The sequence below is a fragment of the Notolepis coatsorum genome, assembly GCF_963971535.1.
Source record: "Notolepis coatsorum genome assembly, chromosome: 12".
NCBI classification, from domain to species: Eukaryota; Metazoa; Chordata; class Actinopteri; order Aulopiformes; family Paralepididae; genus Notolepis; species Notolepis coatsorum.
In genome coordinates this window covers 95,651,330-95,676,420 of record NC_140176.1, presented here as the reverse complement: position 1 = coordinate 95,676,420, position 25,091 = coordinate 95,651,330, and the positions used below count along the sequence as shown (strand labels likewise).

Genomic DNA, 25,091 nt, shown 5'->3' with positions numbered 1-25,091 from the left:
ACCGGCCAAGCTACTGCTAGTTAGCACCAGGCGCTACCGGCCAAGCTACCGCTAGTTAGCACCAGGCGCTACCAGCCAAGCTACTGCTAGTTAGCACCAGGCGCTACCAGCCAACCTACCAAGCTACCGCTAGTTAGCACCAGGCGCTACCGGCCAAGCTACTGCTAGTTAGCACCAGGCGCTACTGGCCAAGCTACTGCTAGTTAGCACCAGGCGCTACCAGCCAACCTACCCAAGCTATCGCTAGTTAGCACCAGGCGCTACCGGCCAAGCTACCGCTAGTTAGCACCAGGCGCTACCGGCCAAGCTACTGCTAGTTAGCACCAGGCGCTACCGGCCAAGCTACTGCTAGTTAGCACCAGGCGCTACCGGCCAAGCTACCGCTAGTTAGCACCAGGCGCTACCAGCCAAGCTACTGCTAGTTAGCACCAGGCGCTACCGGCCAAGCTACCGCTAGTTAGCACCAGGTGCTACCGGCCAAGCTACCGCTAGTTAGCACCAGGCGCTACCAGCCAAGCTACTGCTAGTTAGCACCAGGCGCTACCGGCCAAGCTACCGCTAGTTAGCACCAGGCGCTACCAGCCAAGCTACTGCTAGTTAGCACCAGGCGCTACCGGCCAAGCTACTGCTAGTTAGCACCAGGCGCTACCAGCCAAGCTACTGCTAGTTAGCACCAGGCGCTACCAGCCAAGCTACTGCTAGTTAGCACCAGGCGCTACCAGCCAAGCTACTTCTAGTTAGCACCAGGCGCTACCGGCCAAGCTACTGCTAGTTAGCACCAGGCTCTACCGGCTAAGCTGCTGCTAGTTAGCACCAGGCGCTACCGGCCAAGCTACTGCTAGTTAGCACCAGGCGCTACCGGCCAAGCTACTGCTAGTTAGCACCAGGCGCTACCAGCCAAGCTACTGCTAGTTAGCACCAGGCGCTACCAGCCAGCACCAGGGACTACCAGCCAAGCTACCGCTAGTTAGCAATACATTTCTGTCAATTCAATAAAACGCTTGTCTATACAAAATAACCACAATGGCAAGTTAAGTGAAATCGGATGACTAACGAGCTTTTAAAAGAGAGTAAAAGTAGATATATAAACACATGGTACAACTGAAGGCTAAATATTGGCTCCTCCTCCAATGGTCCATGAAAGCAGATTGATTCATTTTCATGATCATGATCCCCATTTGTAATAATAATAAAAAATAAAATTGTATACATTTCCTCCCCTTTCACCACCAGGGGGCAGAAGAGGGAAGGTAAAAGGCCCCACGTTCAGGATCTCGGGCGTCCAGGTGAACGCCAAGCTGGTCATCTCCCACGAAGAGGAACTGGCTCCGCTTCACAAGGCCATCCCTGCAGACGCCGAGGAGAGGAAGAGGTGAGGCTTCTGGAGAGAGAGCTGCTTCTGGAGAGCTGCTGCTTCTGGAGAGCTGCTGCTTCTGGAGAGCTGCCTCTGGAGAGCTGCCTCTGGAGAGCTGCTTCTGGAGAGCTGCTTCTGGAGAGCTGCTTCTGGAGAGCTGCTTCTGGAGAGCTGCTTCTGGAGAGCTGCCTCTGGAGAGCTGCCTCTGGAGAGCTGCTTCTGGAGAGCTGCCTCTGGAGAGCTGCTTCACCTGCTTTCAGAAGCGGCTGAAGGGTTCTGCTCAGTCGGTATTGAATACAACGTGACTGTCTCTGTCTCTCTGACTCTCTGTCTCTCCATCTCTGACTCCCTCTCTGTCTCTCCATCTCTGACTCTCTGACTCTGACTCTCTGTCTCTCCATCTCTGACTCCCTCTCTCTGTCTCTCCGTCTCTGACTCCCTCTCTCTGTCTCCACAGGTACATGATTCCTTGCCACTCCAAGGCGGCGCACTTTGACATCGACTGGGGGAAGGAGGACGACTCCAGTCTGCTCATAGGAATCTACGAGTACGGCTACGGCAGCTGGGAGATGATCAAGATGGATCCAGACCTCAGCCTCACACACAAAGTGAGTCGCTGGGAATTCTGGAATATCGTGGGGGGTGTTATTCCAGACAGGGAAAGTCATCTTGGGATTGTAATAAATTCTCTGGGGAAATCCGGAATCTACATGTAAAGTACTGTACAGGTACTGTATATTTACAACTTGTTTCTCACACATCTATCGTGTCAGATTGGTGCTATCAGCCATTTTCACATAGCATATGACCACGTTGCCACAGCAAGACCAGCTACGGCTGCCTGATTATGGCAAAAAGCACGATTGTTGTGATTGATTGATTGTTCACGATTGTTTTGATTGATGGTGAAATCACGATTATTAAACACGATTACTCATTGATTTGATAACCTCATATGACGACGATGACGACTGAATTAGGGTACTTTCTCACTAGGCATCCGGGCCCGTTTCCGAGGCACGATTGCCCCAAAAGTAGTGTAATGAGAACGCTGCGTTCTGTCCCCGGGAGCAGATAACCGCTCCGTCCCCGGGACCACTTGAAAAGGTGGTCTGGGGAACGATTCAGGCGTCCCCGGGCACGGAACGGGACGATTCAAGTGTGGACACAACTGTACCAAAACACGGAAGAGGCTTGCTGTAACAAGTGCTTCTGTCTGAGTTTAAGGAGGAGGGTGCTAACCTGCTTGCCCAGAATAGAGTTGTATTCATACTTCAATTTTAAAATATTATTTAGGTCCGTTTGGGATTGTGAGAGTCTGTAAACCTGCCCCAACGAGGGAAGCTGTGTTTCAATTTCAGCCAAGCGCTTACGTCTTTCTCTCTTTTCAGAGGCTTCATAAGATATAATGTGCCCTCTCAATACCACCTTAACAGCGCCGTTATACTTATAGTACTGTGTTGATTCATTGCGTAATTTTGGAGTTCTATTATAACGCTAACGTTACAAACCCGTATTTCCACTGCCGAGTTATGATGACTGCTCCAGCCACTTAACGTTATGCACGTATAAAGCGTTGGATATAAAAAATATGAATGCCCAGAGCGCTTCCAAAGCGCAGGGAGCACTTATCGTTGTGTCATCTGCGTTATAGGTCGTATATATATACCTTAGGTCGTATATTACTGGGTTGTCGGACACCGCAAGAATCAGCCTCTCCTCTGCCATGATCAGACTCCCACGATGTAGCGTCAGAGACGTCACCGGTATCATTCGTTTCCATAAACTCAATGAGTCGAGATGTCATTGTTTTTGTCTCCCTAAATGTTTACTGGTTACTGTGAGCGATTTGTAGTGTCAAATTTCCCTCGGGATGAATAAAGTATTTCTATTCTATCTATTCTATTCTATCTCATCTGATCCCAAAATGCTTTCTCCGAGAGCAAAGAAGGGTTGTAGCGCCATGCTACACTGTAAAACTGGAATTGGGGTTCATTAATATTTATTAAATAATTATTAGTAACCTATACATAATAAAAAAGACTTGTGTGCCATTTGAAATCGAATTGAGCTGAATGCAATGAATTTGAACCATTTATGAATTGCATTTTACAGTTTTGGTTGAATAAAATGAGCTGATAGTTAAAAATGTCCAGATGACGCTCAGTTTTAACAGTGTATAGCGTGTCTGTGGCAGTGTCAGCTTTACCAACATCGGGGTGTTGCTCCCTCAAGTGTGCTCGGGAACTAAACCAGATTGGTAGTGTGAGAGCTGGCCAGCGGGGGAGCGGGGACTATCGCTCACAGGGACAGAACGGAACGGAGGCAACCGTTCCTAATGAGAAAACGCCCTTCATTTTACCTTTTCTTCTCGAGAAACGATCCGTGGCTCCTCCTCTCTCTCTCAACACAAGCTCAATCTAAAAGTTGGGCTTGAGGGGCACAGCGCACCACAGTGAAGGAAGGGTGAGCTGTGGCATAATAATTAAAATTGAAATTGTATTAATCGCCCAGCCCTAGTGGAAACCAGGCTGTTGTATCCCACAATAACCTTTCTGAGCTGAAAAACATCGTACACAAACCGGGAAGGAATTAAAACATTCAGGTCATTGAAATGCTCCATCATAGTCGTGGAAGGTCAAGGAATCATCACGGTATATAACCCTAGTAGGTTCAAAGTCCCGGCTTCTCTTAACCTGGGCGATGTAGAAACAGGGTTCGCACAAGGTCCTTGAAGTGCTGCTTAAAGTGCTTGATTTTGGGCCAAAAAAGGTCCAGGCCTGGAATTCCTTGAAAACAGCCCATTTTTTAACAAGGTGCTTAAAAACTAATTGGAATTCAAATCAACCATTCACATTGAAAGTTATGTTCATCCATGATAAAATTGTTCTGAATCAAGATTTTTTTTTATTTGTATTTAAAGTTTAACTAATTGTTGGAAATTGGTTTTATGCCATAAATATTGGATCAGATTTTTTTTTCTATAAAAAAACAGTGAATTGTATTCTTTTAAATGTCCCTTTAAAAATGAAAATAGTGCTTAGGAATGTACTTGAAAGTCATTGAATTTCATTTTGCAATGTCTGTGGGAACCCTGTAGAAATGTCAGGAGAAGATAACGGAAACCCTCTCGTTGTGATTTGTCCTCATGCTGCATCTGTCCTTTCCATCCGCCAGCTCCTACCAGATGACCCCGACAAGAAGCCACAGGCCAAACAACTGCAAACCAGAGCAGACTACCTCATCAAGTTACTAAGCAAGGACCTGGCCAAGAAGGAGGCCCAGAGACAGGCAGGAACGGTAGGGATTATAGCCTGTACTCCTCACTGTAATTAACTTGCATAACCTACAGTCTAGCCTGCACCTCCCATATTCAGTTGGGCAATATACCGTACGTATAATATACATTCGGTTCATTTTGATACTGTATCTCACTTCCTATTACCATACAATCCAATATGATGACCATCAACTGGATTATCCAACATGTGATTGTCCATACCTAAGCAGATATTGTGACGTATATTACCGGAAAACCTTTTGAAGTCTGTATGGAAAACACATTCGAACCTGTGGCCCCCAGGCTCTGGAATGCTCTGCCTTTGGACCTACGATCGGTGGTCTCGGTAAACACCTTTAACACTTTGATTGCCAGCGTGGCGTGCACTATTTATCGTTGGATGCCACCACCCACTTCAATGATAGCGCTCTAAACTAGAGTTGTTCCGATACCGATACTGGTATCGGAAAAGCCGCCGATACTGGCTAAAATGCTGGTATCGGTATCGGCGAGTACCCTCTAATGCTGCGCTCCGATACCATATGACGTAATTTATCAACAACACTGTGGTCTGTTGAGTAAGCATTATAAAACAAACGTGTGCTTAATCGATTAAAGTGTCAATGCCATTTGTCATTTTAACAGCAGATACTTTCTTAAATGTCATCGTCCCGACAGAGCGGTGTTGACGGCGAGCTCATGGGTTCGCTTGGTGGCTGGTGTTATTAGCATTGAATGGCTAACCGAAAGCTAGCTTTAACATTACCTTGGCTAAAGTTGGGGCTATTCATATAATCCAGCAATAATGGCTGCAGACCTGCAAGCAAAGTACAGCAAGTTGGCAAAGGAGTATTCCAAGTTAAATCACAATGTCACCAGTAACGTTACAGTCTTCTATGGTCTTCCCATATACCGGTAGCTCATGCTAGCTAACGGTAACGTCGTCATTGCACAATTGCACGTCGCGTACACAATTAATGACATGTTGCGGACAGCCATATCGGCGACAATGTTTAGCTTTTAGTGCCAAATGATAAGAGTCTGAGGCGGAGTCTCAAAAGAGAATGTTGAATATTTATTGTGCAAAAATCACAACAGATCCGACTGCTACTGAACGGAGCCTTGTAGACAGACTGAGTAGGGTATATCTGCAGAGCCAGTGGGTAGCGAGTGCAGCAACGTATAATGTCCGTGTGGATCATTGGAGTAGGGTATATCTGCAGTGCTGAAGCCCCATACTCATTGATTAATGATACTAATACAAATCTATACAATCACCTGTTGTTGAATAAATACCATTACTTTCTAGTTATGACTAAAAAACAGTATATATAAAACAGTATTTGTTAAAAAAAAAAAAATTATATTTATAAAAAATTTATATAATATCGTTTTTTTTTTTTTATGTATGCACTGGTATCGGATAAGTATCGGTATCGGCCGATACCCAAAGCTTAGGTATCGGAATCGGATCGGAAAGGAAAAAATGGTATCGGAACATCTCTACTCTAAACGCATAATCTCTGTCTTAAATTATGGCTATGTGTCTAATCTGCCCGTCGTTTATCAATGACTTGTTTGCAGTCAACATTGTCGAAACAATTTTTTATTTTTATTTTAATCTGTTTATTTCCGTTTGATAGCATTTTGAAAAGCCCTACATAGGGCACACGTTGATATATAGGTCAAAACAGATCCGATTACCCCAAGACTGGTAAAATAAATTGCTTACCTCAGATCAGATGTTAAGTTCAAGTTCTTTAATAGTTGTCATACAGAAGTACAGAATACTTTCATACAAAATGCTTCTTACTGTTACGCTCCAGAGACTGTGCTAGACAAGATAGTATCAAATAACATAATATAGCATGTAATTTAGAAGAAGAAAAATGAGGTCACAGTGTTCGGTATAGACATATGTACAATGTTCTGAGTTACCATATAATATACAATACTATGCAGTGTACTAATGTACAGTACTATCTAGTGCAAAGCAGAAATGGGATGAGGTACAATTTTAGGTACAATTTACAGTAAGGTGTACGAGTTGTAGTGCAATCCTTCATCAATAAATATAAAGTGTGGGGAGTGGGTGCTACAGTGTGTTTGTTTAAAGTGGGTGTGTGCTATAAAGTGTGTGGAGTGGGTCCTACAGTGTGTTTGTTTAAAGTGAGTGTGTGCGTGTGGATGTGTGTGCTATGTGCGTTTGGTGGTTGTTGTTGTGTAGTGTTCGTTCATTGTTCGTTTAGCAGCCTGATGGCCTGGGGATAGAAGCTTCTTCTGAGTCTTTCTGTGCTCGCCTTGAGACTCCGGTATCGCTTGCCTGACCGCAGCAGTTCAAAGAGGCAGTTGTTCGGGTGACTGGAGTCTTTAATGATTCTCTTAGCCTTGCCCGTGCAACGCTTGTTGTAAATGTTCTGGAGGGTGGGGAGCCCCCCTCCAATTGTGCGTTCGGCTGAACGTGTCACTCTTTGTAGTCTGCTTCGGTCTTGTGCAGTGCTATTCCCAAACCAGGAGGTGATGTTGCCGGTCAAGATGCTCTCAATTGTACATGAGTAGAAGTTCTTAAGGATCTTCTGACTGACTTGGAACTTCCTTAGGCGCCTGAGGAAGTAGAGGCGTTGTCGTGCCTTCTTCACAACACTGTCAATGTGTGTGGTCCATGTCAAGTCCTCGGATATGTAGGCTCCGAGGTACTTAAAGCTGTTGACTCTCTCAACCGGTGCCCCGTCGATGCTGAGGGGGCTGTAGTCCTTGACCCCCGACCTCCTGAAGTCCACAATCATCTCCTTTGTTTTGCTGACGTTCAGGGAGAGGCTGTTTTCCTGGCACCATCCCGCCAGGACCTTGACCTCTTCCAGGTAGGCCCTCTCGTCGTTTGCAGAGATCAGGCCCACCACCACTGTGTCGTCAGCAAATTTGATGATTGTATTGCTACTCCGCTGAGCCACACAGTCGTGTGTGTACAGGGAGTAGAGGAGGGGACTCAGAACACAGCCCTGGGGGGCCCCTATGTTGAGGGTGATGGATGAGGAGGTGCAGTTGCCTGCTCTCACCACCTGGGGTCTGCCAGTCAGGAAGTCCAAGACCCACTGGCAGAGGTCATAGCCCAAGCCCAGGTCCCTGAGCTTGGCTATGAGTATGGAGGGGACTATGGTATTGAATGCCGAGCTGTAGTCGATGAATAGCATTCTCACATAGTTCCCCTGCCTCTTGTCCAGGTGTGATGCTGCTGTGTGCAGCACATGGGCTATGGCGTCCTCCGTGGACCTGTTGGGGCGGTATGCAAATTGCAGGGGGTCCATGTTGATGGGGAGGGAGGAGCAGATGTAGCCCTTTACTAGCTTCTCAAAGCACTTCATGGCTATGGAGGTGAGAGCTACAGGGCGGTAGTCGTTGAGGCAAGCAGGCTTGGATTTTTTGGGTACAGGGATAATAGTGGACTTCTTCAGGCAGGTGGGGATGACAGCCTGTTCTAAGGACAGGTTAAATATGTCAGTGAATACTGGGGCCAGTTGGTCGGCACAGACTTTTAGGACGCGGCCGGGGATGCCGTCCGGACCTGCTGCCTTCCTGACATCTTCAGATGCCTCGCCGGAGAAGTAACATGAGGAGGCTGGATCCCCCCCCCCCCCCCTCCATCAGTCTAAACCAATGGGGTGCAGTTACACAGGGAGATACGATAGGGGGCGGTATTTTCCCAATTGAGCTCAGAGAGAGTCTGCAACACTAGCGTGAGGCTCGATTGATGAAATATGAATTCAAATCGCTAATAAAAAAAAATACGACAAACAAACGCTATATGTCGTTGGTGGCACTCAACTGGCGGCATGAACTAACCACAAATCGCGTCCCTGGCACTCAAAGTGTTAAAAAGCAGCTAAAGACTGTGCTATTCAAACAGGCGTTTGGCTAACTATCTCTGTAAATCTTTTATGTCTTTTTTATCTGTTTTTGTTTTTCCTGTTCTTTCACGTTTTTAATTACTTTTATTTTCCCGTGCTGCTATCTTTGCACTTTATTGACCCTGGTCTGTGTGAAGGTGCTATATAAATAATCATTACTTACTTACTGGTACACATTGTGCAACACAGCATAGGAATGTGTGTGTTCCAGCACGCTTTACCAGTTGCCACAGACGTCTTGTCGGGCAACATTCTCCTCCACCTGTTAAGCACGGTGTAGGACGAGGATGTTTCTCTAGCCTGAGGAATGCCGCCGGGCTCAATTTCACTGCAGACGTGTCGTCAAATGAAGCGTGAAGAGAAGCGTGTCTGTCGACCAGACTCTGCTGCTGCTTTGTCGCTTCGCCCCGGAGCGTTGCAAGTTGTCACAAAGCTGTCGCTCGTCTGCCAAGTAACGGGAGATAAGAATTCCGTGGACCGTGCTTTTAGTCTATGAAGCGTTAAGTCGGTAAAGTAAAGCTCACTTGCTTTGATCGCCGGAAGTGTCCCGTTCTCAGGCTGGGCATATTTTGTTTTCTGAACATGCGTGGAGAGACTGGCGAACCAACTCCTGACATCAGTTTCACGCTTCAAGCGCTCATTACTCCCAGTGTTCCAGAGAATCGCACAAGGTCCTTGAAGTGCTTAAAGTGCTTGATTTATGACAAAAAAAAGTCAAGGTCTGGAATTCCTTGAAAACAGCACATTTCTTTAACAAGGTGCTTTAACACTTTGAGTGCCACGCCGGGTTTTCCTTTTTACCCCCTTGATGCCACCATCCACTTCAATGTTAACGTTAATATCGCCAAATCTATGTTTTAAATTATGGCTATGTGTCTAATCTGCCTGTCGCTTATCAAAGACTATTTTCCAGTCAGTGCTGTCAAGGCAGATTGGTTTTTTATCGCTTCATTTACGTTTCAGAGCATTTAGAAAAGCACCCGTTTTGAGATAAAAAACAGTTCATTCTGGACCATTCTATGAAAATCGTCTTTTACTGGAATATTCCACAACGTTGATATTCGTCGGCCTATTTATAAATCGTTTTTAAATAAACGCTAGATGATCAATATTATACGTGCACGCAAGCACATTCGGGCCGCGCACGGATAATCGCTGCGTTGATTTCCTCTTGGACTTTTACAGTGAAACCGAAAGAGCCCATTTCACAAAACAGCTTATAACTTCATCAAAATTTGTCTGATTATCCTAACACTGATAACATAGATTCCTTACCTGACATCAGATGGTATCCAACTGGTATATTCCAATTCCTGATCACCATTCGAAAAAATCGATAAGTGTATAGATCCACCGTGTGTACAGTGCAGTACATGATTCCGCACGTCTCAGAGGCTCCAGAATGAACTGTGGTAACCCCGGCTGGATCAGTGGACTGGAAAATGTGGAGTACCGGATTTTTTTCCCCATCCATTTTCATTGAGTCCATTCCAAAATCCCTTATGTCATCTGGGAGACGATAGGGGGCGCTTTTTTCCACATATGATCGCCGGCGGTGCTCGTGTATACTCGGGTAGGCTCGCGTGATGCAATATGATTTCAGATCGCTAAAAAAAAAAATCAGAAATCTCGTGAGTGGCTTTCAACCACATATTAATAAACCCGAGATATCTCGTGTGTGGCAGTTAAAGTGTTAAAAGTCCTTGAAATTCAAATCAACCATTTGCATTGAAAGTTTTGTTCATCCATGATCAAATTGTTCTGAATCAAGACGTTTTTTTAAATATATTTTAAGTGTAACTGTCGGAAATTGGTTTTAAGCCATACATATTGGATCAGATTTTTTTTAAATAAAAAAGTGTTTAAAAGTGAATTGTATCCTTTTAAATGCCCTTTTAAAATGAAAAATAGTGCTTAGGAAAGTACTTGAAAGTCCTTGAATTTCATTTTGCAATGTCTGTGGGAACCCTGTAGAATTGACTTGAGCAGATCCCACCTAGATGCATGTTCATCACACCAAGGTACATTCGTTTATAGTTTCAGTCTGATTTCCCCCCAAATATAGGCACCACTTTCAGTCATTAAACCTGAATCCCACGTCTCATCCTCCACATACAGACCCTAGCAGCCCCTCCCCCACTCCTCACCCTCTGTAATGTAGTAACAGGTGCACCTCCCACCTGGTGCGCACCACCTGTACACCGGGGCACCTGTGATGCTCACTGGCCTCTCTGGGTTGTCCGCAGGCCAACTCGCGGAAGCGGAAGCCGCGGAGCAAGAAGACCAAAGCTGTGAAGCCGACCAAGGTGGACGAGGTGACCAAGAGTCCGTCCTCAGACGCCCCATCAGAGAAGAGCTCGGAGGACGAGGACGAGGCGGAGGACGAGAAGGTGAACTATTACACTGCTGCCCCGTGTGGCTCGCTCCAGTATTTCAGTCACATCAACCGCCTGGTGTTTTTTTTCTTCTTTTTTTTATCTTTTTTTTTCTCCTGCTGTTTTGAAAAGATTGACTACTTTCTATCAATAACTTTTAGTTTTTCTCTACTTAATCAGAATCAGAAAGGTCTTTATTGCCAAGTAAGTTTGCACATACAAGGAATTTGTCTTGGTCATTTGGTGCATCAACATTAATTTAACAGTAGGGCTGCACGATTTTGGAAAATAATCGAATTGCGATTTTTCTGACAGATATTGCGATTGCGATAAAATTTGTTATTATAATAATAAAAAAAAAAAAAGCAGCCCCACAGAGGTTTATTGTAAAATGCGGCTTGCATCTGGCCTACGCGGTGGGTCTTTTCGGGACACCAAGCCTGAAAATGTTTCTTTTTACCTGGGAATCGATACCGGTACCCAACGGTACCTTTTTTTCTGTTCTTTACTCTCCCTCTCTGAAGTCTAAACTTCACAACACACAATCTAAAACCCCTTACCTCCCTCTCCCAAACCGATCTGGTATCTCAATGGGACTTCCTGGTTAAACAAATTTAAAAAAAAAAGAGTTAACAAAAAGAGTTAAAAAAAAACGATTTTTTTTTTTTTTTTTTTTTTGATAATTGCATCATTCCAAATCGCGTTTTCGGTTTAAAAATTGATTAATCATGCAGCCCTAATTAACAGACAATATCAACACTTACAAATCAAGGAGGAGTCAATTATTATTAGTATATATATTGTTTAATTAACCCTTTTCTCGCCAAGAACGTGTTACTACGTCATTGCTCGCCATGCGTAATCTGCCAATGACGCCGTAAGGCGTCTTTGAGATCAATATTTCAAAAATCTGTGATGGCAATCATATTTCACCCACGGAGACTTGAGACTTGCTGTTGATCTCCTCTCAACTCTCCAACGGTTCAAGACCGCCATCTGGTGGCCGATCGGCGAATCGCCAAAACCGGAAGTGACGCGCCGGAAGTGGTGCTCAACCATATTTCGTCCGGGCACTCGCTATCGTTAGCGGGACTCCATCTTGATACACTGGACAGCGATCGGTTGCAAATAACTCGATAAACAACATGATTTGGACGCATATAGTATTATACAACCTGGAAATGGATCGCATATATCAACATCCCATAATAGCGATATTTCTGCTCCACGCTGATCACCCAACGGTCAGAGGAAGCCGCGGTGAGTTTCAGCGTGTTTGATTATTATTAAACGTATAATCTGCTCTGATATATATATCGCCCATACTACATGAATCATTTAACGTCGGCCACGGACTTATAAACCCCCCCTCCGGTCACCAGCAGATGATGAGGCATGACGTTTAGGACCTTGTACAATTGACATTTTTTATCTGACGTCAATCGGTATCAAACTACATTTGATGATGTAATATATGTATTTATGGCTATAACTCGAGTTCTGCAGAATGCTGCAGAAAACGATAAAAACATATTTATACTTTAGACCGTATTTTAGTATGAATATTTGAATGAAAAAGTAGAACGTTCCTACATCCTAAACGATAGATACTTGACGTTGAATGGGCCATAGTAATGTCAATTTAGCAATACAATTTAAAAAGTTATAGCCCTGCAAAGAAGGGGAACATCTCCATAGACTTATAGTGGTGGCAGAGAGTGGATTAAGATCAGAATAATCTGTGGCAGATAAAGGGTTAAAGTAGAATAGAATAAAATGGAATATCTAAACTAAATTAGAATAGAAATACAATATAATATAGGACAGGGCTGTACAGTTGTGCAGGATTGTTGTAGAATATATACACTAAATTTGAATACAATTATAATATCAAGCCAACCCAACTATATTCTATTGAGTTTGTTGCCAAAGCGTGTTTTAATTTAAAACTTTAAATCTCCAGTTTAAAGTTAGTTTATTACACTGCAAGAATTCTGTTTTAAAGTTACAGTTTATTACACTGCAAGAATTCTGTTGTAAAGTATTACCAAATATATTTCTATTGTAATTCATACAGAAGACAGAGTATGAAAGCCAAGCCTTATGTCTACAGCAGACCTGTTGAGACATGTTAAGGCTGCTCCTTCCTTCCTGCATCTCAACAATGACAACGGCAACGTTTAGATTATTATGTTTGTTTTCTATATTGTCAGGGACCATGTACAAAACACATTAATTTCGATCAATGATGCATTGCTGCACCTAGGGTTGGGTACTGTTCACTTTTGAACCGATACCAGTTCCTGGAATTCGGTATCGGTACCCAACGGTACCTTTTTTTTGGTACTTAACTCTCTCTGTAATAACTAAATAATTCATTTCAGTTGTAAAATAAGTCCAAAGTCCAAATTTAGTCGATTTGCATATTCGCGATCGACGCATCGTATTGGTAATTGTATGTGCCTTGTGTGGTGTCAAATACAACAAAAACACTTTGTAAGAATGGTGGCCTGCTCCAGGGTGTACGTTGTGTTCAGTCCGGTCTCTAACCAGCCTCTCTCCCGTCAGGAGGTGGCACCAGCCAAGCCTCCACCCAGGAGGGCCCGGGCGGAGCGGGTGGCTGTGAAGGAGGAGGACCCCGAGCCCGAGGAGGTGCCCTCGCCGCCGGAGGACAAGGATCTCAAAGAGAGGGAGATCAAGAAGGAGGTCAAAAAGGAGAAGAAGGAGGAGAGTCGGGAGGTGAAGGAGAAGAAGGAGCCCAAGGAGAAGAAGGAGGTCAAGCCTCCTGAGCCAGTAATTAAACAGGAGGAGATCTCGGAAAAAGTAAGGGCCTTTTCTCACTCACCCTATTCGTTTCTATTTCGTTCCGTTCTGCCCGTTCCGAGATCTGATTCGAACCCCCCCCCCCCCCTCTCCCCCCTCTAGTTTGTGTACACACTTCAGTCTGGGTGCGCTCTGGGTTTTGTTTACGGTTTGCGTTTTGAGCTTGTAAGCTTGCCGTAGTCGATGATGTCACGCTCGAAATGTAAACACAGGAAGTGCTAACACGGAGACTGGAGAATGGATGTTGATATAAAGAAACAAATAACTAATAAATATGAAGTTATATTTGAACCTCTGTTGTCAAGCCTTGTCAATATAACCCACCCCCCTTTTCTCACGAATGGAACTCTGTTGTAGAGTCCGCTTTTGATCATTTTGCAGGGTTAACAATAACGCTAAGCTAACGGCTAACGCTAACGTTACTACATGCAACATACTAGTAACATTGCTCGCATCGATTATATTGAATGTCATTGATCTACTGGTCGACCGAAAATGTAAACGGGAATGTCTTAACACGACTGCGGACTCTGGATGTTGATATAAAATGAACAAATTGCCAATAAATATGAAGTTATATTTGAACCTCTGTTGTCAATATAACCCACCCCATTTTATCACGAATGGATGGTGTTGTAGAGTCCGCTTTTGAGCGTTTTGAGCGATCTACTGGTCGACCACGGCCGACTGGTTGGGCACCACTGGTCTAATAGAAATAAATGCATTCGAACAATGTATAGACATAGCAATGGCAAACAAAATGTATGACGTTATGTCAGCACCAGGCGCCACGCCTGTGAAAAGGTACAAGCTCGCAAAGCCACACCCCCCGTTCTCCCGGGACCGACCCCGAGACCACCTCTGCCAGCTGATCCCGTTCAGCGGGGGGTGAAACGATTCAGCGCCGTCTCGCACCCCAAAAGGGGTGAGTGAGAACACTTCCCCCCGTGCTCCGGGACGGTGATTCGATACAAAAGGCTGAGTGTGAAAGCCCCCTAAGACTCTCCGATGACTATGGTTGGGTACCGTTCACATTTGAATCGATACTGGTACCAGTACCCAACGGTACCTTCTTTTGGTACTTGACTCTCTCTGTAATAACATTTTTATTTTTGTTGTAAAAAGAAAAAACAAGGTCCAAACTTATCAATTTCAACATTGTTATTATTTATTTAGAACATGTTATTTATTCTTGTAACACGCCACACAAACTAAAACCCCTACCTACCTCCTTTTCCTCTCCCAAACCATTCCTACAAACATCTTTTAACGTTGCATGATCATGTATACATTTATGTATTATTATTATTTAATTTATGTTAAATATCAACATTATCTGGCCATCATCATCAAGCCTCTGACCTCATCTGGTCTTTCCAAGAGTTGGGACAGTAATATGCATATTACTGGGCACCCAAGTGGCGACCCATGTAACACGCTGCGGCCGACCCGGGTTCGATTCCCGGACCCGGCGTCCTTTGCCGAATGTCTTCCCCCTGCTCTGTCTCCCGTTCTTCCTCTCTCCCTCCGTCTACCTCAAAAAAAATGTATATGCATATTACACACAAACGCAGAAAGGGAGAATGGCTTATAGCAGACTTAATGATTTTAGAATATTTCAGCAAAGTTAAATGTTTATCATCAACTATCCAGTTCGTTTTTATAGTGTAACGTTGAAAACAAAACTTATCTCGCCCAGAGTATTTCTCCGCTGTGAGAGTTTCCAGGGTTAGTTTAACTGTTTTGGGACCCGCTTAGTTAAGGCTAACAGCTAACGTTAGTTTAGGTCGGTACCCTTAAAAGTACAGAGGTCGGTACCCAACCCTCCTGATAAAACCAAAGGTCATTGTAGATGATTGTTTGAGGGTGTATTGGTGCTGTGACTCATCCCCATGTCTTGCTCAACAGATCGAGGTGAAAGCTGAGGTACGAGAGAAGGCCAAGAAAGCCTCCGACACGCCGGTGCACATAACGGCCAGTGGAGAGCCCGTGCCCATCTCAGAGGAATCCGAGGAGCTGGACCAGAAGACCTTCAGTGTGGTAGGTCTTCCTGAGACCAGTGTGGTTTAAAAAAAATCACCAAAAGAAAAATCACCCATGGCAAAAATAAACCGTTTTCTTTCCCGTTTACCAGTAAACCGCATGTGGGCTGAGGTAAATGTGATGATTCATATGATTTGCTAACCAGAGACAAATTGCTAACACTGAATGACCACTTATTGTAATTTCATTACGCCCCCCTGTAGAATGTACTGGAGCGGTCTGCTGATCTGACCTGAGAGAGAGAGCTTTTATTTGGTCAGAAGAGTATAGAATATAGAAAAAAGAAAGAAACGCACCTCTCAATTTGCACATTCCATGAGCGAAAAGGAGCACAGGCATTAAAGCGTTCCGTCTTGAGACGGATTTCCGTCAATTTGATTATTTTTATATAATATTTTGATTTATATTAAAAAAAAATTAAAAAAAATGTTTACTTTATATATATATATAGTTTGCCAATAGGGATGTATCAGTAGTATTGGCAGTGGTAGTAGTCGTAATAGTAAACCAGTCTATTTTGTTATTTTCTAAAAAATAAACTAGTTCAACACAGGTAACCACTTTTGCTTAATTTCTTTGATGGCTCAAATGTCTGCTCTAGTGTCTAGTCGATTTTGTGTTTTGAGCACAACGTTCATCATAGATCTAGCCTCTTAATTTTGCTCTCAAAGTGCACCAGATTGATGCATTTAACTTTAACTTTAACCCGGACCCCCCTAGAGGGGCCGAGGTTCACCCACCACCACAGTCTCACTAAATCCTGTGGGAAACACTGAGGATTCAATTTTTTTTACGGCTGTGGGTAGGGCGTTCCGCATTGTTGTGGCATAATTGCGAAACGTGTTTAGTCCCTTGTTTGTATGATAACAAGCCTTTTAGTTCATGGTTCAAAGTAATGGGAAAAGGGGTGCTAGCTCGCCATCAATCAGAAGCTAGCCACAAGACTTGCATTCACGCTCTCCAGCACACAGCCTCCCTGCCTGGCACAACAACCACAACAGTAGGGTCTATAGTCACAGTCAGGACAGTAGGCTCTACAAGTAGGCTCCCTTAAAACGCTAACGCTATTAAAAAAAATACAGTGGAGGTGGAGGTTAAAATAAGAATATGACTTGGCCTGAAAAAAGGTTCAGTAAGGAGATCTTTTTTTTTGCTTTAATCCCTGGGAGCAGGGAGAAGAAAATATTATCTAGCCTGCCCCCTTACTCAAATCAATAAATACACAATATAAATAGATGGTCTGTCAATTACACATATTTAACAATCAATACTATAACAATGAATTAACAATTAACTATAACGTAAGAAAAAGAATAGTCATAGGGAAAGCTGTTACCTCAACTTCATAAAATCGAATTGTTCTTTCTTTTTCTTGAACTGAAAGATATTTGTACGGCTCTTTAAATCATTCTGTAGAGAATTCCATAGTTTCACGCCACATACTGAAATACATCTGCTTTAATGTCGTCCTACATACTGATGCTTTAAAGTTACATTTCCTTCTATGGTTTTTGTCCTCGGAACTAGAAACCAACAACTTCTGCAAGCTTTCTGGCAATAATAATAATAATAATAATAATAATAATAATAATAATAATAATAATAATGCATTCTATTTATAAGGCGCCTTTCAAGGCACTCAAGGTCGCCGTACAACAATTTAAAAACAGTTAAATTCTCAATCACAATCATTAAAATATAAAATAAAAATATAAAATCAGACAAAATTAAAATCAGACATACGCCTGCCTAAACAGGTGGGTTTTGAGGTGGGTTTTAAATGGAATGATGGAGTCAATGTTCCTGATGTCGGGGGGGAGGGAGTACTCAGCTTTTTGCCTTGTCCATAACTAATAATATCTGTAACTCAACTATAATACAGCATTTCTGATTCTGTATTGAGATTGTTCCAGCCCTACTAATTAAATCTTATACGATATTCTATTTACTCCTGAATGAGTTATTAATCATTACTGGAAAAGGATGAGCATATCTTCAGCGTCACAATAACATTCACAAATGTGCTTTGCTCTTTAATAATCATTTGATTTAAAGAGGTCCCCTCTGCACGGTCACATTTGTTTAAAGGACAATAAGGTGGGGAAATATACATTTGATAGATGTGTTGATTAAATAGGTTGTAAGATTTGTCAGGAAATGTCTTGTTTTTTCTTGAGTAAATGGACTGTAAGATTAGTCAATGAAATTCCATGGCTGTTGGTCAAGTAAGACTTTTCTTAGTTGTTAAAATGTCCTACGAAGATCTTTAGTGAATGAAAGCATACAGGGATCAAAGGGGAAGTGTAATTAGGAAGGCAGCAGCAGCAGTCATGTGAGCGGAGCGTCTGTCCCCTGTGCTCCAGTGTAAGGAGAGGATGCGGCCCGTGAAGGCGGCTCTCAAGCAGCTGGACCGGCCGGAGAAGGGCCTCTCGGAGCGCCAGCAGCTGGAGCACACCAGACAGTGCCTCATCAAGATCGGGGACCACATCACGGAGTGTCTCAAGGAGTACTCCAACCCAGAGCACATCAAGCAGTGGAGGAAGTGAGTAATGACGTCGTACCCGTCTGCCTGACTAATGAACCTCTGCTCAGGGAGAGATCGGACAAAACGGATTTCACAATCGGAAAGGTCTTTAATGCCAAGTGGTTCACACGTACAAGGAATTTAATTTGGTCGTTTGGTGCGACATTAACGGACAGACAATTATGGTAGAATAAGATCAAATGTAATATAAACGAAATGAAAGGGATGGTCCCAGGACGGTAGATCATATACAACCCTATTTTTGAGCTTTGCGACGGTTCCTATTCCGTTTGGGGCAATTAAAACTATAGTATGAGCCGGTTCCAGGATGGTTGTCAAAAAGAATGAAGTCCTGGAAGCAGACATGAGCCTCTTGTTGGTGTTCCTCTCCCCTGGAGGCAGACATGAGCCTCTTGTTCCTGTTCCTCTCCCCTGGAGGCAGACATGAGCCTCTTGTTGGTGTTCCTCTCCCCTGGAGGCAGACATGAGCCTCTTGTTGGTGTTCCTCTCCCCTGGAGGCAGACATGAGCCTCTTGTTGGTGTTCCTCTCCCCTGGAGGCAGACATGAGCCTCTTGTTGGTGTTCCTCTCCCCTGGAGGCAGACATGAGCCTCTTGTTGGTGTTCCTCTCCCCTGGAAGCAGACATGAGCCTCTTGTTGGTGTTCCTCTCCCCTGGAGGCAGACATGAGCCTCTTGTTCCTGTTCCTCTCCCCTGGAGGCAGACATGAGCCTCTTGTTGGTGTTCCTCTCCCCTGGAGGCAGACATGAGCCTCTTGTTGGTGTTCCTCTCCCCTGGAGGCAGACATGAGCCTCTTGTTGGTGTTCCTCTCCCCTGGAGGCAGACATGAGCCTCTTGTTGGTGTTCCTCTCCCCTGGAGGCAGACATGAGCCTCTTGTTGGTGTTCCTCTCCCCTGGAAGCAGACATGAGCCTCTTGTTGGTGTTCCTCTCCCCTGGAAGCAGACATGAGCCTCTTGTTCCTGTTCCTCTCCCCTGGAAGCAGACATGAGCCTCTTGTTCCTGTTCCTCTCCCCTGGAAGCAGACATGAGCCTCTTGTTGGTGTTCCTCTCCCCTGGAAGCAGACATGAGCCTCTTGTTGGTGTTCCTCTCCCCTGGAAGCAGACATGAGCCTCTTGTTCCTGTTCCTCTCCCCAAGCCTTTGTTGGGGTTTAACTTGATCATGTGCTGCGCTCGCAGCACCTCAGGCTCAAAGCTTCTTTCATTACATGTTTTCTAGCTAAGGGCATGGGGTACATTTTTGGGGGGATTTGATAACAACACTGGTCTGTTTCATTAGGCATAAGAAGCACGCAGGACTCACGGCTGTATCTTTGCACTGTTGTTAACCATTGTTCCCCATTGCATGTCCCCGCATGTTAGTCGTTGCATGCCGAATAAAGACCCCTAAAGAGGTCCTGCATTATTATTAATATTATTAACAACAGCCCCTAGTGTTGGTCTGCGTTTACCAGTGATAGAAAAGTATTGCTTTTTCCCGTTGTGCCGATCCCTAGTATGCAATGACCACCTGTGTTGTCGTCAGAGAGGGTTGTGTCTTTGTGTGTAAGCGGATTGCTCTAGGGCAGGGGTTCTCAAACTTGTGTATACCACCACCCCATTTTATTTAGTATTCTTTTCTCAGCCATCGCAGCGTGTCTGCGTGTCTGTGTGTGTGTGTGTATGATGTTAGCGCTGACCAGGTCATGGATAATAGATTTTTCAGCCCGCTTCGCTAGCGTGAATAAGTACACATATACTATCGATAATCTAGCGTTTATTTGAAAACGATTCATAAATCAGCCAAAAAATGACAACGTGTTTTGTGTATTCCACTAAAGAGCTATTATCGTGGAATTTCTCTGGAATTACTAGAACTCTCCAAAACTATACTCGTATTCAAAACGGTATAAAACGGAAATGTACCAATGAAAAAACAATCCGTTTCGTACATGTTGACTGCAAGCAAGTCATTGATAAGCGAGGGGTGCTTTAGACCCATAGCCATAATTTAAGATATAGTTTAAGCGTTCGCAAATATCCCAGACCTCCCATTGACTAAAGCGCTGGCACTCTAGCCCATATATTGGTCAAAGGGGCGTGGCACTCAATGTGTTAATGTGTCGTGTAATTTCAACGTGGAATTAAGGAATATCAAAATAAAAGCACACGTTGTTGAACTTGATCGTGCATATTTATTAGAAAATGTAATTACAGCACTATGTTTTTTTTTTTTTTTATTATCTTTCTTCCCCTCCTTTTTTCCCGATTTTTCTCTCCCCATCCCACCCTTCCTGGTTGTTGCGTACTTTCCCCTACTGTTGGTCCGGGAGACCGGAGACTGTCACATGCTTTCCTCCGACGCATGTGCAGCCTGGGGCAGGCCAACCTGGCCGCGCAGGTTCTCACCGGGGAGAGTGTAGCGTGTGGGAGGCCACACTATCTCTCCTCAGTTCCAGCCCTCGCTGAGCAGGCGCCCCGACCGAACTGTAGGGGTCGCTGTCCACAACCCCCAGGACCCACCCTTCAGCTTTCCCACCCTCTGATACGGCCAATTGTATCAGTGTGAGGGGCCAGCCAAGCTGATAGCAACGCCGGGAGCTGGATTCGAACAGGCGAATCCTAGTGTCTCCCGGTGTTGGTGACGGACGTAATCTCCGTGCGCCACCTGCCCCCCCTACAGCACTATGTTATCAATACACATTTATAAAACAAGGCATATTTAGCCTAATCTAATTATAGATTTTTTGTATTAAATTTTTTTTACTTGCCAATGCTTACTTGCCCCACTGTCACCTACCCACTGACCCCATTTTGGGTCGCACCCCGTAGTTTGAGAACCACTGCTCTAGGGGCTCAAAGCACATTGTTCCTCACACCATAACTGTGAAAAAGCCGTTGACACACTATACAGCCTTGCCAATGATAAGTGACTATTGACTGTCATAGTAGTGTTTCAATAATTCCATCTTCTTTCTGGGTTCATCACTACTCTAAACAGAATATCCTTGACTACATTGCTGACTTTAATTCCATTTTCATTCCACTTTAAATTCACTGTCTTCTTTTCTACAGAAACCTGTGGATATTCGTTTCTAAATTCACAGAATTTGATGCAAGAAAATTGCATAAACTGTATAAGCACGCAATCAAGAAAAGGCAAGAGAATGCTCAGGTACGTAACCACACGTAGCGGTTTGTGACTTTGAATTATGAACGAACTAACCGTTTCCTCACATCAAGCAATGAAGTAATAAGCATCCAGTTTATGTCCTGTATTCATGTTTTATGGTTGATGATGCGTTTATGGTCTCCTAGGTTTTATGATGAGTGTTGTTTCTGTTGTTTCTCCACAGGCAGCGGACCAGAACACTAGCATTGTAAATACCCATGGCTTTAAACACGCAGGTACGTACTTCTATTCCTACTCAAAAGATGATAATGTCAACAAGCCAGAGGCATTCTGTCAGTGTGACGTCTCCATGTTCTCGCTGGCGCTCGTGGCTCTGAACAGGAAACGACAACTTGATCGAAGCTGAACTGTTGTGTCTGTGTCTGCACTGAACTGTTGTGTCTGTGTCTGCACTGAACTGTTGTGTCTGTGTCTGCACTGAACTGTTGTGTCTGTGTCTGCACTGAACTGTTGTGTCTGCACTGAACTGTTGTGTCTGTGTCTGCACTGAACTGTTGTGTCTGTGTCTGCACTGAACTGTTGTGTCTGCACTGAACTGTTGTGTCTGTGTCTGCACTGAACTGTTGTGTCTGTGTCTGCACTGAACTGTTGTGTCTGTGTCTGTACTGAACTGTTGTGTCTGTGTCTGTACTGAACTGCTGTGTCTGCACTGAACTGTTGTGTCTGTGTCTGTACTGAACTGTTGTGTCTGTGTCTGCACTGAACTGTTGTGTCTGCACTGAACTGTTGTGTCTGTGTCTGCACTGAACTGTTGTGTCTGCACTGACTTGATTAGTAACCGGCCGTCCTCCGTCCTCGTCCCCAGATATGGAGAGACTAAAAGACAACTCTCACCAGGACGACAGCAGCAGAGACAGCTACAGCTCGGAGAGACACCACCCGCCCTCCTCGCGCTACCACGAACGCAGCAGCAGCAAGGACAGACACATCTCCGACTCCTACAGGAAGGCCGGAGGGGGGGGAGGCGGAGGAGGCGGTGGAGGAGGTGTTGGTGGTGGTGGTGGAGGAGGTGTTGGGGGAGGCGGAGGAGGTGGAGGAGGTGTTGGTGGTGGTGGAGGAGGAGGAGGTGCAGGAGGTGTTGGTGTTGGTGGTGGTGGTGTGGGAGGTGCGGGAGACTCCAGGAAAAGACCGTACCCCTCCTTCAGCAACGGAAAAGACCACCGGGACAGGGACCACTACCGGTCAGAGCGTCATGACAGCAGGGACAGAGACCGACAGGACAGGTGAGAGGGACGGGAGCAGGGTTCGCCCAAGGTCCTTGGAAGTGCTTAACCTCTTTAGCTGAGCGGTCCATCGGCGGACTGCAAATTACCTCATAAATCAATCTCTCCAGACTGTATGACATTTAGTAGCGTTTTTTTCTTCAAATGTATCCAAGAGTAAAGACCCTAACAATGTCACAACAGCAGTCATAGTGTATATTTTCAGCAATACGTTTGTTTACCAATAGGTTAAAGTGTTATTGGTGAGATGTTAGTTCATGGAATGTCTTAATAATTTTGCGAATATCCTCCATTTTGAATTAGCGGCGCATCGCCAGTTGTAGTCATATGAGGAGAGGGCATCCAAATCTCTCAATGAGCATTGAAATTGAAACTACCTTTCCCAGCCGATTCCAGCTTCCTGCAAGCAAATTACTTCTGTATGATCTTTTTTATTTTTTATTTTTTGGATTATCACAAAACTGAACGTTATTGGCATAGATTGGAGCGCAGTTAGTGTGTCTACCTTCTATGAACATTTAGCAACAATCCCGTTGCAATCCGATCCAAAATGGCGGAGCCATATCCATTATAAGAATGGAACTGTAGTAGATTTCATGCACGGTTCTTCAGTGCACGCATGGAGATACTAAATCCAAATTGAACTCTGCCATTTGAAAGAGGAGATTTGGCCCGATCCATAGATGTGCGAGTTGGCTATAATAAGGTCATTTATAGGCCTGGTATTCTATAATAATATTTCAAAATGCATGTGTCCGGATGGCAGAATTCAGTACTGTATCTACAAAATATTATGTTTAATCATCTTCCCTTTATTCATTTGCTTAGATTTTTTGTACACAAGATCTCAAGAAAATGCTGAACGAGCTCAGTTGTAGTTTTTCATGTCTGGTCATTATTAGCATGGTGTTATTCACTGTCAAAGATGCAAAGAAAAATCATAATTTATATTCTCCTTAGTTTCATCACGATTTACTCAAGCCTAGTAACGGACACAATATTTCTGACACTGGGAATACATTCCATGAGATCCATAGATTGGTTGCAAGTACATTTTTGTTTGAGAGGTGTGATGGTATAATTCCAGTTATTTTCAACCCAGAGCTTTTTTTATTTTTTTAATTGATCTATTTATTATATGGCATCATAATGACCAGAATTGGACCATGAATAAGCACACTGTTTTTGTCTGAGCGCTCTAGTTGCCTAGCAGCTCTCCCAGCTGCAGCTCAATCCATCTGGGCAGCCGGGCCACGTTCAGAAACACGTCCTCAAAAACATCTTTCTGACTCTGTAAGGACATTTTTATTTATTTTTTTTAGATTTTTTTTTTTAGCGTTTATCGCTTTTTGCTACTGGGCAGTCCAGTAGAGAGAGAGAGAGAGAGAGAGGGGAAGAGCGGGAGACAGAGTGGGGGGAAGACATTCGGCAAATGACGCCGGGTCCGGGAATCTAACCCGGGTCGGCCGTGCCGCGATGCAGCGTGTTGCATGGTTCGCCACTTGGGCGCCCCTCTGTAAGGACATTTTGTGTTTTAACATTCTTTATCTGTTGTGTAGTTGTTACAGTCACACTCATGTCTTGTCTTGTTGTTACAGTCACACTCATGTCTTGTCTTGTTGTTACAGTCACACTCATGTCTTGTCTTGTTGTTACAGTCACACTCATGTCTTGTTGTTACAGTCACACTCATGTCTTGTCTTGTTGTTACAGTCACACTCATGTCTTGTTGTTACAGTCACACTCATGTCTTGTCTTGTTGTTACAGTCACACTTATGTCTTGTCTTGTTGTTACAGTCACACTCATGTCTTGTTGTTACAGTCACACTCATGTCTTGTCTTGTTGTTACAGTCACACTCATGTCTGGTTGTGTAGTTGTTACAGTCACACTCATGTCTTGTCTTGTTGTTACAGTCACACTTATGTCTTGTCTTGTTGTTACAGTCACACTCATGTCTTGTTGTGTAGTTGTTAGGGATGCACGATATTGCTTTTTTGACACCGATACCGATAACTTTATGCTCCTCAAGCCGATAACCGATATCGATAACCGATATTTATTGTATTATAAAACATTTTTAATGTGTGTTTTTTTTTATAAAAATTTTTTTTTTTAACATGAAACAAAACATATCACAATACAATAATAATACATAAAAAGACTTCCCAGGACAATAACTTAACACCAACTTAAATGTGACCTAACCAGACAACAGAAACAAAAGCCAAGACAACAGTTTTGACTGATAAAGTGACCATATTTATTTTTCCAAATGAAAATTCACAATCCGTCAACAGCTTGTGGTGCATCCAACCTAAGACGCTCGAAGCTTTTTGTTCTTCTTTTTTCAAAGCGGAGCCTTGATAAAGAG

The 25,091-nt window shown here is 44.0% G+C and overlaps 1 protein-coding gene across 1 annotated transcript in view; it reads left to right on the top strand.

Moving 5' to 3' along the window:
- The window catches only part of chd1 (chromodomain helicase DNA binding protein 1), an 84,871-nt gene that overhangs the window by 56,940 nt on the left and 2,840 nt on the right, over positions 1-25,091 (top strand). Inside the window, exons 26-36 of the mRNA XM_084326650.1 lie at positions 1,234-1,372; positions 1,812-1,962; positions 4,532-4,654; positions 10,786-10,929; positions 13,483-13,737; positions 15,646-15,777; positions 18,144-18,322; positions 21,377-21,476; positions 21,658-21,709; positions 22,300-22,470; positions 22,609-22,717. Of these exons, the coding sequence (XP_084182776.1) occupies positions 1,234-1,372; positions 1,812-1,962; positions 4,532-4,654; positions 10,786-10,929; positions 13,483-13,737; positions 15,646-15,777; positions 18,144-18,322; positions 21,377-21,476; positions 21,658-21,709; positions 22,300-22,470; positions 22,609-22,717 (1,555 nt within the window). The remainder of the gene's footprint in view (positions 1-1,233; positions 1,373-1,811; positions 1,963-4,531; positions 4,655-10,785; positions 10,930-13,482; positions 13,738-15,645; positions 15,778-18,143; positions 18,323-21,376; positions 21,477-21,657; positions 21,710-22,299; positions 22,471-22,608; positions 22,718-25,091) is intronic.